A 17650-nucleotide genomic window follows, 5' to 3' on the forward strand; every position below is an offset into this window, starting at 1 on the left:
TGTGCTCCGGGGGTCAGAGGGCGCGGGGGGGGCGGGGCTCGGTGGGGAGGGCTATCCTGTTGTACGTCACGAAGCGGCGACGCCTGTTGACAACGGCCGCGGCGCCCTTAAGGTCCGGAGCGGTCTTAGTGCAAGGTCAAGGAACACTCGGCTAAGTGACGCCTGCATCGTTGTGGAGATTATTGTTATTATAAAACGATGAACCAGGCACTAGGATTCTAACCGCACGAAGAAAAAACGTATTTGCTTTATATTACGAGATTTAAAATCCTAATTTTCCCACCGATTTAAAGTGATGATCGTTCTTTATCCTTCCAGCAACCTTTAGCCACCTACAGGGCATGAGATGAACTACTAGTTGGTCTTAAAGACTACTTCAAAACCTCCAAAACCAAATGGCTAAACAGGGCATGACCCTCCACCTAAAACACACTTTTATAATATTGCCGTCAATAAAGACACAGTGTTATTATAGCCCTGCTCATCATAGCCCTGCTGGCCTGTTTGTGTACATTGAAGAGAATGAAGCGATCAGCCACATGTACGTGTAGATATGGACCTAAGTTGTTGATTCCATGAGGTGAAATCATGAGCACACGTTCAGATCAACGTGTGTAAGAGTGGTAGCAGATGACCACGCGTGGACACAGATCCGTGTGTGAACGGCTGCGGATCAGACAAACGCAATAATCGCTTATCAAGATGTTAGACGCGGTTGGAGTCAGACTCTGGGCTCTAGAGTCAAGTGTCGGGATTGACTGACATATTCCGATTTCTCACATAGATAAGGAAGAGAAGGGCCAGTTTCAGCTTTTAAAAACACCGCTTTGGTTTTTCTCCGTATGACTCGGGCTCACATTGTCTCAGTGGCTTTTTTTCCCAACGTTTCGGACTTTGTTTATATTTCCCATGTATATTATTCTCCAGGCACATGTCCTGCTCGAATCCCACCGCCACTACGACCGTGTCTGTATTCTGCTGCTTCAGCGGGCGGCCCCCTCGCCTTGGGGGGGGGATCAATTAGACGAGACCAGATTACACAAGATCAGTCCAATCAGAGCTGATCTAAAACCTAATCTAATACTGTGTATGCAGAAACATGGACGTACACGATCCTCAGCTCAATAAAATTCAACAAACGACCAAACATAAACACCATCACCGGATTAAACGGGCAATAGATAAGATGGACGGGGGAAGAGAGCGATATGTGCACCGGGTCACCTCGGGGACTCCCGGGAGGGGGGGCGGGGTGATGTCACACCCGCACGGACGCCGTAGACTCCTTCCCTTTCATCCGCGCGTCCTCATTTCGACGTGTCATTGAGGCTCTTTGACTTCTCAGCGGGGTCTTAAGGAGCCCGTCGGCGGGGCGGGGGTGTCGCCTCAACCCTAACGCAGCCCCGGTCGGGTGAACCGCCTCATCACACCGCGTCCCTCGATCGCAAGATGGGGGAGTCAAACGGTGTGTGTTGATTTCAGTGCGCGGCATACACACATCTTACCTTGGTGTGTGCATGTGCATGCGCACATGCACACACCAAGGTAAGGTGTGTGTGTGTGTGTCGGCCGCGACGGGAATCCGCCCCGGCTGCGGCGATAACTACCGACACAGCTGCTGGGCTCTTGTTTTTTCCCACCTCAGGAGTGGTGCACTGCAAATGGCTGCCATGTTAATGAACCTGAAAGGCTGTTATGACACCATAGCATCAGGTAGGGGTAAATTAGGCTTTTGGGGGTGGAGCGGGATGGTGTGTGTGTGTGTGTGTGTGTGGTGCGCGCACGAGTGCATGCGTGTGTATGCACATGTGACACACAAGTGTTTTTTTTTTCTTATTGTGTGTGCGTGTTCGTATGTGCGTGTATGTATCCATGCATGTAAGCTAAAAGTCAAATCTGGTGTGAATGCCTGTAACTGGGCTGCCCTCTTGGGTATTGGGCGAGGTAAGGGAGTGGGTGGGGATAGCGCAGGGTGTTGTTGGTGGTTGGCGAAAGGGTGTGTGTGTGTGTGTGTTGTGTGTGTGTGTGTGTGTTTGTGTGTTGTGTGTGTGTGTGTGTGTGTGTGTGTGTGTGTGTGTGTGTGTGTGTGTGTGTGCGCGCGCACGTCAGGCAGCATCTGACTAAGAAAATGAAAGTAGGGAAACAAGATGCCACACTGACACAGGAGACGAGTGCCATCGGTGATTGTTTACATTGTTATCCAATTAACAGACCATAAGCATGGAGGCATCTGTCAACAAACAAAGCTGTTGTTTTTCCCCCTGCTCTGCCTAAGCCATATCTCCTTCTCTGTGTGGGCCTCTGCACGCGGCCACGCACACACACGCACCAGACAGACACAATCTCGCCCGCCTGCCTCCCCCCCCCCCGTTTGTTTTGACCTTGAGTCAATATCATTTCAATCAACCCATTTGGATTAAATCACTCCGTTACTTGTTGAATTATGAAATTGTTCGGCGACTAATTAAAGAAAACGTGATTCGCAAAGATTCCGGGTAAACTCGGAACAGCCTGCGAGCCATCGCCGCGGTTAAATAATAAAAAATACATCATAATTGAGGCGCTTAGAAATCTGAATTGATTCCAGCGTTTGTGCGCGGCCTGAATAACCAACAACGAATCAACAATACAATTACAGTCACTAAAGATTCTACCACCACAAATCCAACTTTAAAACCCGGAACTTATGGAAGGGAGACCTGTCAATTCTTGGATTGAAAAACAGTAATAATGTCCTCCAATAATTAAATATTATATTTCAAACAAGTCGTCATCACATTTCACAATATAATAACGCGCTAATAATATCACCTCGGTTAATAGCCACAACGCGGTGGCACATCTCCTCGAGGCTCACATCACATCATTAACACTCACGGGGAACTTTGAAATGAGCGTCGCAAATGCAGATTGCCTTATCCAAATGAAAAAAACACATTGATAACAGAAGAGGGGGGTGGGGGACAGTACTGCTCGCGCAAAGAGAAAGAGAAAATAAACACAGCCCTCCTGAAAGATGTCCCGTATCCAACTTAATCAAACGCGCAGCTGAAATAACGCATTTTTAATGAAGCCATTACAGGCCCTGACTATGTTAATTAAAACCAAATAACTTGTCTTTTTTAAAACTAGTGTTGTCAAGTGTTTATTTGGCCAATTACAAAAGCAGTGGGAGATCATTATCCGCTGCCAGCCGCGGTGACAACACGTAGCGCCAGGGCGTGAACACAACACCGCTGAACAGCACAGATTAGGACCCGCACATCAAAGAGACGGCTGCCGCGGCCGGGTAACGGCTGGGGGCGGGGCCGGGGGAGAGAGAGAGGGGAGAGAGACACCGGCTGAGAGCAGGGGGTCGAGGGAGAGAGAGAGAGAGGGAGAGAGAGAGAGAGAGGAGAGAGAGAGAGAGAGAGAGAGAGAGGAGAGAGAGAGGAGAGAGAGAGAGAGGAGAGAGGAGAGAGAGAGAGAGAGAGAGAGAGAGATTGGGAGGTATGAGTGTTTGGCTGTGTGCTTGTGATAGTGTCTTTGCAAAGAGAGAGAGAACAGAGAGAGAACAGAGAGAGAGAAGGAGACACCAGGAGAGCCAGGGGAGAGAGAGAACTGAGAAAGAGAGACACCAGGAGAGCCAGGGAAGAGAGAATAAAGAGAGGGATCAGCCGGCCAGTCTTGGAGGAGGGAAAGAAGTGTAGAACTAATGAAATAAAATAAGGAGCACAAAACACTAATTGAGAAAGGAGGAGGGGGGGGGAAGGAGCGCAGGAGTGGAGCTGGCAGGAGTAGGAGGGAGGGGGAGGAGGCCGAGAGACATGGGAGGGAAAAGTGACGGCGGGAGAGGGAAAGTCAAGAGGAGGAGGAGTAGCTCAGAAGGACAGAGATCCCCCCGGGGGAAAACCGCTTTTTGACTTCAGGGAAGAAATTGGGACCCAAAGGCGTCTTCCTCTCTCCCTCTCTCCCTCTCTCGCAAAGAGGCAAGCGCACCTGCACACGTGCACACAGACAGGCCTTTTATCAATTACCTGGGGTCATAGCCAGGGACGTCTGCGTCGGTGTCCTGAAGGAGGCGTGTGGGTCCGACTCCGATGCCTCAAACAGGATATTATGGGGACGGATTAATCCGAACCACTTTACCAATAAACTGCAATAGTTCTTTTGCGAAACATAATTCTTTCAGAGTGAAAAAAAAAAACCCAACAACCGGTTTCGGTGCAGATGTGAAATCCATCTCACAGCCGTCCACAGACCACGCCGCGTCGTTTTTGAACAGCTCTGTTTATTTTCCCTGCATCTTAAGTTTTGTCTAAGAAGCATTTGGCTGAATTTGCACAGTTCAAACATTTGTTTGAGACGGAGCTGGAGGAGAGATTAGGAGAGTGGGAAAGCAGGAAGAGGGTACAGTATCACAGTACCAAGAATAATATGCTGCTCAGACCGTGTTTGGGTTGTCACAGAAGCTGCTTCGGGCGAGGAGCGAAAAACTGTGAAGGGGAGGAATAATGAGCCTGGGTCTGACTCATGGCGTCTAAACACGCTTTCTCGCTCGTCTAAAGAGGACGGGCTAACGGGCCTCTGCGATACAATTAACGCTACGGCACGATTTATTTATATCCCGACATGGCTGCTTCTGAATAAAAAAAACAACAACTGAAATCAACGACCCCCAAAATAACGTATAGGTCCCTCAACTGCCAGCTATATTCCACGCCCATATTGCGGGGCCAATTGTACAGCATCTCTCCCTCATCCCCATTCATAAATGCTGAATTGCTGCCGAGGATCCGCCACCGAGACGGCTCGGTGCCCCAGGGCTGCCCAAAGACGGGGGTTAAGCGAGACTCTCCCTCTGCAGCCGTCCCTCGGAGTAGCAGCCCGCCACTAAGAGAGGCTAAGTTAGCAGGGCACAACAAAGCCGGCTACACATGCTGCCAGTGTACAGGCTGCTGTAGCGCCGCGAGGAGCTAAGCCGCTCGCAACCAAATGTTGAGGAGGAGACGCCGTCCAAAAAACCGGGGGTAATTATAGTCCCCCGCTGGGCGACACACAGGGATCTGCCACGGCGCAAATCTAGGGAGGGGGATCGTATGGTTTTGGCATGCGTTTTGATGTACATCTCAATTTATTTCCATTTCGTCCTTTATTTGTTTTTTATCTATTTGACAAACAGGAACCGGCTGTTTTTGTGGCAAGGTGCTTCAACTTGTATCCCGTTTTTTTGGGGTACGGTGCGTATTTCAGTCCCATCCACAAATAAATCTTTTTTTGCTTTCTTCCGCCGCAATACTGAAGACAACAGTAATGGCAATTCAGCAGAGAAGGAAGAAGAAGGCAACACTGCGAGAAAAAAAAAAACAGAGCAAACAAAAGACGAGAGAAGCCGCCGGGAAAAAAGGGAAGGTTTCAACAGTTGTGGCGTTGGAGAAATGCAATAGTGGTGGATCCTCCATCCTGGGCTGCTGGCAGCACGGCAGGGGGAGCGTCTGGAGTGGATGAAGGCTCCCCTGCGCACCCCCTCTCATTTAATTACATTACAGAGCTGCCGGATTAGAAGCGAGGCCTGTGTTCCGCACCGTCCCCCCCCCCCAGCCCCCCCCCCGCCCGGAGCCATCCCCCAAATCTCTCGCCTTTTGTTTTCTGGAAGCAACTCTCTTCCCTCAGCTCTCCTCCGCTTGTTGTTTTTATTTGTTCTTCCATACTCGCAGAATGTATCTCTAAATTAAATGTTTTCTTTGTTTAGGATTTTCCTCGCTCTCTCTCCCCCCCCCCCCCCCCCCCGTCTCATCCCGTTCTGCAGAGTCAGCATCCCCATCCGCTGTTCCCCCCCCCCCCCCTCTCCTCTAATCCCGCCGTCCTGTTTCTGCCCCGAATTTCCTCTGCGATGCAGACACATCTTTATCTCTGTCTCAAACACATGTTTACTCTTGATTATAAAGAGACAACTGTGAATCCTTTAAGTGACAAAGTTGTGAGCGAGGCATGTCGTCGCTTGAAAATATTTGTGGATGTGTTGAAGTGGCTGATTGCGGCGCCGGGGCGAGAGTGTGGCGGCGGCGATGTGTGTTAGTTTGAGACGTGTGTGCGCGTGTGTTAGTTTGAGGTGTTTGTGCGCCTAGCGTTCCCTGCAGACCGCCATGGCACACTGCCTGGGCAGGCCCACACACACACACACACACACACACACACACACACACACACACACACACACACACACACACACACACACACACACACACACACACACACACACACACACACACACACACACACACACACACACACACAGAGAATCGTTGCATGCGCGCGCAAACTCCCCTCTTGATTAATGGAAATCTCATTTTTGTTTCCAGCAGCAAGGCTAATTAAGCAGGTAGTTAAAGCAGTGCTCATTAGCCAGCGAGCAGAGTGCTGCAGCCTAGGCCCCTTAATGAGAGACTGCAGCCGACTGGCTGCAGCGCGAGCCATAGAGAATACTCCCGTTAGTGCTGACAACTGTATCCTAACACTGACAGAGTGTAATGTATACACAATGGGCTGATACTAATTAATATTCACCCAATATATACACCCGGGCAGGTGCGCCTGGATTTAGCGGTTGGCTTAGCCGATCCTTTTCGCAGGTACGCGTAAACAAACACAGACGTGGGAACGTGCCCGTCGCCGCACAGCGCCCAAGGCCCCACACTGAATCAACAACCACACGTACGATAAAAACTAAAAACACATCCACACACACACACACACACACGTGCGCAACACAAACATACAGCAAAAGTACAGCCTTGGGGCCGGGCGACAGGTACAGAGCCAGTCCCCAGTGTGGGGGCCGGGCGACAGGTACAGAGCCAGTCCCCTCCGCGGTATGGCCCGCTGTCCCTCCCCTCACAAGCCAGGCCCAGGAGGCCCGGCCGGGCATCACACCCGGGCGGACCTCTGCCCTCGGGCTGGGACACCGGAGCCAATTACAGCCGTGGAAATCTCCAGCAGAGAGGAAGAGAAGGAGGACAGAGAGCCGGCAGTAATTTGAGCTTGTGATAGTGGTGAAGGAGGAGGAGGAGGAGGAAGGCAGATATCTTCTACCTCTTCGAATGATATCTCCCCATCGCCCTGGCACAGAGACGCACATACAGTAGATAAGGAGATACGGGTGGCGCACCTGTTCCGTTTCTATCATGTAGAAACTATCTTTCAGTGCTCATTGCTGTTTCTGATAGCTTAATTGGATGGTAGGTTAACATTTAATAGCTGTTATTTGAGTGTGCTTGGTTAGAAAGTCAGCCATTAGTGAGTGATATGCGCTGTGAGAATATCTTTTCGGAGTGGGGAGGGCCCTTCTTTCAATGAGCCCATTTCGATTTGAATCACTCCCGTCTCATTTCTGAACAATCAAGGCCTCTCTTCCCGATTCAGTGAATCAGAGAAATCCTCCCGCCCGTCAAGCACAGCCATGCACTCAGCGATATTCCATCAATGGCGGGGAAATGCAGCGCAGGGAGAGTGTGTTATCTTGGGGGTCTCTCTGCTCACACGCCTCGGACCCCGCCCACAGCGCCGTCGAGTGGGTGGGTTGTGGAGAAGCGTGTTTGTGTTGCGTGCGAGCCTTACGGCCGTCCTACGTACATTTTTACGAGGGAAGGTGGTGAGCAGCTTGAACTGTTCGAAGGGGTACCCCTTGGACGCCACAAAGTCGAAGAGGACCTGCAGCTTACAGCTGCCGAGGAAACGCCGCTCCAGGAACTCGCCGCTTGGCGTGCGGATACGCAGCTTGCTGATTGGCTCTCCCTTCTCCTGGGTGGGCTCCGGCGGTAGGGCCTGCTCCAGGGACAGACGGATGGCCTGGGAGGGGGAGCAGAGAGGACAGAAGAGGAGGGGATGATGGGCGGGACACAGCACCTTATGAAACACCTGGTGGATAGAGTTTGATGAGTTGGAACGTTTTTGAAGTGGCAATGATTTGGAGCACTACCGCAATACCTCGTTAATCTGGCGAATGCATACGAATCTTAAAACAACCTTGGACTAATAGCATTCACGTTTTTAAAATATGTAAAGCTGTGCTGGGTGACCTTATTCCGTTGAAATATTTGCACACAATCTTTTGCCCAATATCGACATTAAAGAGACCCTATTATACTACTTTTCTGGTCTTAATTTCTTATTAATGACTCCTATAGCGCAACCTGACACGAATCACAGCACAAAAAACGATGTCGATTTTCGGGAAACTCTTCCTCTCATCTGGGCGGTTTCAGCATTCTCTCTCAATGCTCGGTTTCGTCCTTCTCCGCCCCCTCGCCCCCCTCCTGCCAACCCCACTCTGTTGTGATTGGTTACCTTCCGGAAGACCTGCGAAGGACAGTCTTGCTCCACCCCCTCCTGCGCGTGCATGTAGCCTACTACAGCAAAGGTAATCTTTCGGAAAACCAAATAAATTAAATAAGTTTCCCTCACAACCAAAACATTTTTTTGGGAGGGGAAGGCATTGTTCCACAAACGTGCAAAGCTACACTGTGAAGTGAAAAGTGTGGACTTGAAGCGCGCGCACGGGCAGATTTGACCAGGCATATGGGGGCGTGGCAGGAGTACCTCTACGTAGATGATTTCCCGGAAATGTGAACAAGTGAATCGCAAACGGTGTTCCGAGTGTTTAGCGCTCTGCACAGCCACCCCAGACTGTCAGCAGGGAATACGTCGAAATGCATGTACGTCATTATTTAACACTTTAGTATGGTTAAACATGACTATCAATCATTATAACAACGTTTATCGGTCATAAAAGCCGAAAAAAACATAATAGGTCCCCTTTAACAGGGGTACCCTTTAATAGGGTCAATAGGTCCTCTTGACCTTGGGTGTCTTGAAAGGCGCCTCTAAATTAAATGTATTATTAAATAAACAAACAGACACCAAAACTCCGCCATCAACTCTGCTCTCCACAAGCAAAGCTAATCAACTCTCCAGCGTCTCCGAGACCCTGCTCCAACATCTCTGCTCCAACATCTCCCCCTGGCCTCCTCTCCGCCCTCGTTGTCCCCGCCACCCCCCCCCCCCCCCCCCCCCCACCCCCGCCCCCTCCCACCAGCGCTCCCTCCCCCAGCTTGTTGTTCGTGTTGGGCCAGCCGGGGAGCATATGCTGTGACAACAGGCCCCGGCTTTATTTACACAGCATAATGCAATTATATTTCATAAGAGTGTACAACAGTAGCTCATTAGCAGCTTCTGGTGTGCTGGTGGGCAGGGCAGGGCGCGTGCCGCCCAGCTATGACACGTCCCCCAGGTACCCTGGCTGATGCTGACTGAGATAAAGGAGACCCCGGGGACAGACACACACACACACACACATTCACACAGGAGGGTGCACCCGGAAGGTTAACACAAAACCACATTGAGACAAAGACAACCACATACACACGTGTGCACATATGACAGTGCAAGCGTCCCTACTTAAAACACCACAAGGCTGGGGGGGGGGGGGGGGGGGGGGTGGCGCACACACACACACAAACACACGAGAGAGAGAGAGACCACGGCCTGCTGCGCCCAAAGAAGCGTGCATGGCTCCATCCCTCCTGGCGCCTATTCACCTTGCTAGCGCCGCCATGCTAACCACAGACAGAACAAACAGACTGGGGGAGGGTGCGGAAGAAGCAGAACCACCACCGCCACGCCCCCACACACAAAAAGAAGTGACACCAAACCACATGGGCACATGGCTGTAAAAACACAAAAACATTTGCATGGCTGGGGGTGCACGTGCACATGCACGTAGGAGGTATGGACACACACACACACACACAAACACACTGACACACCCTTCAATTCATCTACTCTTACTTTCATCTTCCTTTGCGTTGCACAAAGGTACACAAGCACCGAACTCTAATTCCCAGTCGCACTTTGGTCTCTCCTGCGACTGCTTCTGTTTTTGACTGTTCACAACAGTCGAAGACGTTAATTACCCTATAGTTTGTGCTTGAATATTGCTGATTTTTAAGAAAAACTTGAAACAATATACAGTATGACACACAAGTTTCTATTTCTGTACATGAGAAATTATTAAAAAAATGGTTTTATCCTGCCTCAGCAGCTCTCAGAGAAGAAATGGTTAGTTATCATGATTGTAATTGAAGGCGTTGAAAACAGTGTCTATTTGTATTTACTACTTCATATATAGCTTTCCTGGTTTGTTGAAAAAAACAACAACATCTAGTTTGTTCTTATGACCACCTTCAGTTAGCTAACTGACAGTGGTCATAAGAACAAACTAGATGTTGTTTTGTATCCACTCATTTATCACCACGGGGAGTTGCACTCATCAAATCTTCTACAACAACTGTACTACTACGTCCATCCTCCACGGTGGAACAGCACAGGCTAATACTCCCTTCAGGTCACGAGCCACGGTTATGACGACCCACCGAGGCCCCCATTGTCCGGTCTCCGAGAGGCAGCTGTCGCTAAACCCCACGTGGATGGCTGCAGTGTAGCATAATGCTACCACTTCCGACCAGGGACACCATGGAAACCAACGAGTTTGCGGCAGGAGCAGGGACATAAATAAGAATGACACAGCGGTGATGACCAGTATAACCATAGCGATGGTTATAGTGTCCTTTGTTGTTTAAAAAAAACACACACACACACACACACACACACACACACACACACACACACACACACACACACACACACACACACACACACACACACACACACACACACACACACACACACACACACACACACACACACACGAGTTTGCGTAGTGGACAACAGTGATATAATTAAGAAGGCCGTCTTTTGTTGTAGTCTTTTTAAATTTGGAGACAAATCACCTGAGCGAGCTGGGTCACCTGATACCTTTCAGTGGCCTGAGGCTAACTGCTGCTGAGTAAACAGCAATCAGCCAGGGCTGCACTGTTCCACTAAAGGACCATTAATACACTGGTGCCATCTTCACATACAATATTGTTTTTCTTTTTTTACCCGCAAGCAGTGTGTGTGTGTGTGTGTGTGTGTGTGTGTGTGTGTGTGTGTGTGTGTGTGTGTGTGTGTGTGTGTGTGTGTGTGTGTGTGTGTGTGTGTGTGTGTGTCCTGTTCACATGTAATTATTGCTGTGAGTGAATGTGTGTTTACTCAAGACTGTCTATGCATGTGTGTGGCCATGTATGTGTAAGCCAATGTGTGTATGTTTGTGCGTCAGAAATTGTACATTGTCGTTTGTCCACCTGCGCTTCAATAAGAACCCTGTACAAATACGCAGCGTTTAAACGGAACAATAACTTAATTGAACTTGTGTGTGTGTGTGCATCTACACCACACATGCAACACAAATGTGGTTTAGCGACTGAAAGGTTTTTAGCGATACTGCAATATATTTGTCTCATTCTGCTGTCCTGGCGGCAGTGACAGGGGATAATACACTGGATAAACAACTGCTGGCTCGGCCAATGCTGCCCTGTGAGTGGCACATCATGTACGAAACGCAAACAGTTCACAATACAACACTGAGGAACACGGCGGTGAACGCACGGACACCCATATGAAACCTCCGCTTGATACTCGCTATGCTACAGTACTAAACAAAGGAGCCAATCAGAAAATTATAAACATCCCACATTACAAAATGGACTATTTGATTATGGGGTTATGTAGGAAACAGAACGGCGTACACAGTAAATAGGACCCGCTATCGACAATACATAATACCGGAAAAAAAAGGGAGACTGTATTGGATCCCAAAGGATGAATCCCAAAACAATTGAGGTAATATTGCTCCACCCCTCCGGTGCCTTATAAATGATTATAATGAATGAATGGCTCGGTGAAAGAAAAACCAAAGGAAAGTGGCTTTGGTACTGATGCACTATCCCCTGCTCACCTCCTTCTCATCTTCCTGCTCCTTCCTCATTTGTTCTTGGCGCACCTGTTCCGCCTCCTCCTTCTCTTGTGCTTCTCTCTGCAATGCAAACACATTATTATTATTAACATATTCCTCACGCTTCGCGTCCACGGCCCGTCGCAGTCTGAGGTAGCGTGCGGTTGTAAACCCGTCATCCTGACTGACGGGATTGACAGTTGAAATTAAAAATTGCAACAACAGCCGTGGGTTGGGCCGTTGTTTCATTGCCATAACCAGATTGTTGACTGGCATGTTGGCCTTCACCCAGGTCCAAGACAACAAAATGGCCGTCCCCAGCCCCAGGCCCGTCAGTGTACCTTCTTACGGTCGGCCTCGAGGGACAGGCGGTAGGCCTCGTCCTGCTCTCGCTTCACCATCTCCCTCGCCTCGCGCTCGTCCTGGGAGAGAGAGAGAGAGAGTGTGAGAGAGCGAGAGAGAGAACGAGAGAGAGAGAGAGAGAGAAAACAAAAGGAAACAAAAGACAGTTTAGCTGAAGTACAACAGGGCACTCAAGGCATGTGTTGACCCAGGGACAAGACAAACATCTTTGTGCAACGGGAGCCATGGAAGACCTTGTGCATGGTGGGACTCAAACACCAGGTATAACAGAGCAGCGAGCGGGGAGCGGTTCATTCTGGCAGGCTCGTCCTTTGCCAGGGGGCCTCTTTTAGGTCCCCCCCCCCCCCCCGCACCCCACCCAACCCCACCCCCACCCCAACCCCCCCCCCCCCCCCCCATCTGTTTTTCCTCTTTTCCCTTTCATTCACTTTCTTTTGCTGTTTGTACAGAGGAAAGGGGACGCGCTCTACCTGCTGTGGGGACAAGGTGTTTTGTGAAGAGCAGAGCCTAAATAATTGGGCCCATTGTGCTGATATAGCGCGCAGCCATTTGTCCCCTCCGCTCTATGGGGGCCCACACTGGGGGCCGGCCAGGATGTGACAAGGTACGGCGTCTATTGTGGGCGATGAGAGGGCTAATGCGCCGCGAGGTTGGGGTTAGGCCTGGAAAAAGAGATGTGCCATATTGTTGCATTGAGTTTGAATTTGCAAAGGATACATTGGTGCTTTGAGTACACATAATACGTTCGACCGGTTAAAAGAAACTGTAGTTGAATGGCAGCGGGACGGCCTCAAAGAAATCAGTAAAAGACCATCAGTGTATGAATTCAAAGTCACGCAAACAATACAAATACAAAAAAAACACAAGCACACACATACAAGCTAAAGAGAAACACTTTTTGTGCGGCACAACTACGCCCTACAATATTGAAATTGTTTATCAAAAGGAAACGCCCTGCTTTTCTGTATACAACTAAAGCCATTCACAGATAGCCATGTGTATTGCATTGTTTCCGCGTCTTCCCAGGTCCTGAAATGAGAATAAAGCAACCTGACATTGGCCCCCTTTATATGGACATGCAGGAAATGACATCATTAGCAACCTGGAAAAAAAGACAACAAAACACATCAGCCCTCACAAAACAAACGGAAGCCAACCGCGGCTGAGCGGCGAGCCGGTGTGTTTAGCTTGTAGTCTCTTCTAGAACGAAGCCGGCCAGCTGCTTCCACTTCCACAGACACAACAGTCACTCTCAGACTGGAATGTCTAAGCAGGCTAGACGTTTTGCGGTCGTGTCTCACTGCCGAAGTTGAAGAGCAAAGAGAGAGCGAGAGAGATAGAGAGAGAGCGAGGGGGGAGACAGAGGAGGAGGGGAAAAGGAAAGTCAAGAGAGAGAGAAAGAGAGAGGGGGGGGGAGGAGGGGTAAGTGGTGAAGAGAGACAAGACTCAGCGAGGATTGAGATCTTTGCCGCAACCCTAACATTTGGGATGCACGTTAAGGTTGACTTCACCCCAGAGATGGAAGGGATCTTGTCAGCTGGAGGATATAGTGGAATTCCTGTGGCTGTTCGAACCGGTGCAGAGTAATCCTGGATGTGCATCACACCCTCATCGGCACTTGAACTCTCCTCGGCTGCGTTATCACGAGCCATTTCCCCTACGAAGCCTGATGCCTGTGCAATTATCACACTTCACTCATAATTAAGGAGATGGGCCTTCCTGTCCGTCCCCAGCAGCTCTGACACAGCCTCATTCACACTGGCATATTGCAATCTGATTACATCAATATGTGGCGCACTTCTACCGGTCCAAAGCATTTCAGTGAGAAAAAACGATCTGATTGTGATTACAATAAAGTGTAGTATACGGCAAATGGTCTTTTAAAAAAAGTATACTGCCCCCAACATAAAGGCAAAGTAATGTCCAAATGAACAGATAAACGAAAGCAGAGTTCATGTATTACAATGAGGTTTTGGAGAGAGCTCATGTATTACAATGAGGTTTACACATGATGGTAAACGGAAGGAAACATGCTTTTAGAATGATCAAGAAATAGGTATGGTATTGATCACGGTGTTTGAAAAATTAAAAACACAATAATTCCTGTTTTAGCATACAAGTGACCGTCCCAATAGAGTCACACCTTTAAGAACCCGTGCAACCCATTAAAGACTCACTCTGTATTAAAGCATTCAAGATCTCACAAATGAACGCTAATGAGGGAGGGCCTTTTTACTTTACCCACACAAGCTTGAACTACTCAAGGCATGTGGCACAGTTGCCTACAGACAAACGGAATGAGTACTATGTACCAAACAACAAGAACACACTAGCAGACAACATCCAACACCCCAATCGCAACCTTGTGAATCACGACAGGTACATCATCAGAATAGCTCTGGTGGTTTCTGTTGAGCAGGCTTGATCTGTGTCAAGAGGACATTCTCTTGTCATTTGATGTGACTGCAGATCTCCATCCCTTGAGAGTCACCGACTCAACACAGAGAGGAGAGGTCGTGCCGCGGGGCTGGCGGTGACGACACAGTCCATGATCCCCTAGGTTCCCATGGACGGGGTAAGACATTGTTGAGATAGCAGAGTTGACTCACTGCACGGGTGACTGGCTGATTTGAGACGGCTAAATACCTATGATGGTGTGACACTGGACTAAATTAGTTACAGTAGTCAAACATAGGCAAGGCAGATGTCTGAGTGACTTAATAGTCTGGGGGAACCTGAGGTCACAGCAGGGTGAAGTCTCGCGTCATCGACTGTGCAGACCAAAGCCATACGATATGTCCCATTGGAAGACAATGATGGTTTGGTCAAAATGAAAACACAATATATGCTATTAATCATAATAAACTATTGATGCTAAAATATATACACTGCAAACTAATGCTAATAATATACTACGAATACTTTAACTTTATTTTGATCTGATGCTAATAAAATAGTACCAATACTATTTGAATAATTTATTTTGAAATATAATGGTAATAATATGCTGCAAATACTAATGTTAATAGTAGAGAGAAAATGTAAACTGTACCCCCTCTCTACAGTAGAAAGAAGTTGTACTTTCACTTTCCCAACAAGCCAACAATGCTCCAGGTGATTGCTCCCAATGGAACTGTTTGATGCAAACAGATGATCTTCCTTTAAAAAAGAGAGATCAACATCACTAAAACATCCAACGGCCTGCAAAGCAAAAGGCGCATAGAGCTGTATTCCAGACCCTGATTGAAGTCATTGACCAAACCAACAACCGAAAAAGGGCGAGCTCACTCTTTGACGGACACAAAGGGAAGACTGGGTTTGTGTGTGTGTGTGTGTGTGTGTGTGTGTGTGTGTGGGGGGGGGGGGGGGGGAGTCTTTGACAGTGAGGGAAACCTCTCTCGTCGTACTGTCCCAGAGAGCGGGCCGTCTCTCCCGACATGAAAGGGGGTAGAGCCACTGCGGCTGGGCTTTCTTCTGCGGAGCGGAGCCCTTGAATGGTGTTTGTCCTGGGTCTATTGGATTAAACGCAGGCCGCGGAGGACGGAGGCCGTGGAGCGCACCGACGGGCAGACACACGAGGTTGACTCAGGGGACAACTCTGTATCCTGTGCCTATTCAGACACCGAAAGGCCACAGTCGACTCACACTAAAAGGAGAGAGGGGGGGGGGGGTCGGTCGGGGGGAGGGGGGCGAAAGGGTGCTGTACCCCCCCCCCTCTGGACTCTGAGTTCAATGGCATGTATGCTGTTTGCATTCCTCCTACGACTCTTTGTGATGTGTCCCAGCATGTTGTCGTTTAGCTCTGCTCACGTCGCCCGACATCAGACCCACTCAAGTGGCCTTCCCTCACAAGAGCTAGACACGGTTGGTCGTTAGTACGGGGGACTCTGTGTACACCTGGGTTACTGTACTACTGATCGTTACCAGTAAATAGGGTGTGTAGTGGGTTAGATCCCAAATCGGAGGGACACATTCAAGTCATTTTGGTTATGGAGCCCAACCCACAGTTTAACTCTCAATAACAAACCATGACTTCCACCCCTGAATGTCTACCACAAGGAACCTCTATTTGGTCCCAGCGGAAAAAGGAAAACGGTGGATTCCCCCTTACCTCGTCCTTGATGTCCTCTTGTTGTTGTGCTGTGAAGATTTCTTGGGCCCCCATTAGCCTCATCATCAGCTCATCCACTGTCGTGTTCCCTAAACACATCAACGAACAACAAGGAGTCAAGACAGAGAGAGAGAGAGAGAGATAGAGAGAGAGCGGACCGTTGGACACCGCAGAAATATTTGTAGACACAAAAAGAATGATCACCAAGTAGGACATTGAAATTAACATTGAAATGAAAAGGAAATATTGAAATGAATTCTAATGGGTGGAAAAACATTTGAGTCGTCGATTATAATAACCTTGAATGACGTTTAACACTTCGTTGGACGTGCGTTTGCCCATAACTATGAGGAGCAGGGGGAACTGGTCCGTCTTGTAGGTCCGTATGGTCTGTGCCACCACACTGCCAAAATGCCTTGTGCACATGGTGAGTAGTCTGGAACACAAAAATTAGGGCGGAAATTAGTTTCTTTTTTTTTCCCACACACAGGCCTCGTCTCTGCCGTGGTTAACAGACATGCGGCTACAAATTATGCAAATAAGATAACAAAGGCAAATGGATAGGCTAGAGGAGTTACATTTGAGTCCATTACAGAGACATTTGTGTGTATTAGACCCGCCTGCCTTGACACACACACACACACACACACACACACACACACACACACACACACACACACACACACACACACACACACACACACACACACACACACACACACACACACACACACACACACACACACGTGTGTATTTACCGACATTCCATATGCAAAGCACAAAGGAGAAATACACCAAACTCACGGCATTAAAGACTTTAAAACCAATTCTGCCTTTTCCCTCGTTCCATCAGAGTGACACGCTGTCTAAATAGGAACCCGCATATAAATTTGTATTCCTCACCAGGCTCCCTGAATTGATAGGGCAAGAGAGGATTTCTTATTCCATTACAAAGACAGAACTTTTTAAATTAACATTTCAGGGAAGGAAAAGGGTAGCAGGCAGCCGGAGCCCTGCCCAGCGCTCGCTGTAAATGTCATAATATTAATGAATTGCTATAGAGTGAATGCAAATATAGATTAGCTTTTTCCTCCTCCTCCTGCCGCCGCCTCCTTTTAATAAGATCTACTTTAATAACTGGGCTGGTAAAATGCAGGAGTAATGGAGCGAGGCAGAGTGGCAGAGGGTCAGGGGGAGATGAGGTGACGTGGTCGGAACAGACTGCCTTCAAATTAAAAACATGAATTAAAGTTAAGACCAGAGAGACTCGGGCCAAGTTCCGAATGCTGGAACAGGTGTGAGCGCGA

The 17650-nt window shown here is 48.8% G+C and overlaps 1 protein-coding gene across 2 annotated transcripts in view; it reads right to left on the minus strand.

Annotated features, from left to right (window-relative positions):
• faf1 (Fas (TNFRSF6) associated factor 1) overlaps positions 1–17650 on the minus strand; it is a 59417-nt gene that overhangs the window by 1844 nt on the left and 39923 nt on the right. For both annotated transcript variants that reach the window (XM_056604313.1, XM_056604312.1), the window contains exons 14-18: positions 16643–16779; positions 16344–16432; positions 12211–12291; positions 11873–11950; positions 7612–7827 (exon numbers count right to left, since the gene is read on the minus strand). In XM_056604313.1, coding sequence (XP_056460288.1) covers positions 7612–7827; positions 11873–11950; positions 12211–12291; positions 16344–16432; positions 16643–16779 — 601 coding nt within the window. The remainder of the gene's footprint in view (positions 1–7611; positions 7828–11872; positions 11951–12210; positions 12292–16343; positions 16433–16642; positions 16780–17650) is intronic.

This window comes from Gadus chalcogrammus, chromosome 12, assembly GCF_026213295.1.
Source record: "Gadus chalcogrammus isolate NIFS_2021 chromosome 12, NIFS_Gcha_1.0, whole genome shotgun sequence".
NCBI classification, from domain to species: domain Eukaryota; kingdom Metazoa; phylum Chordata; class Actinopteri; order Gadiformes; family Gadidae; genus Gadus; species Gadus chalcogrammus.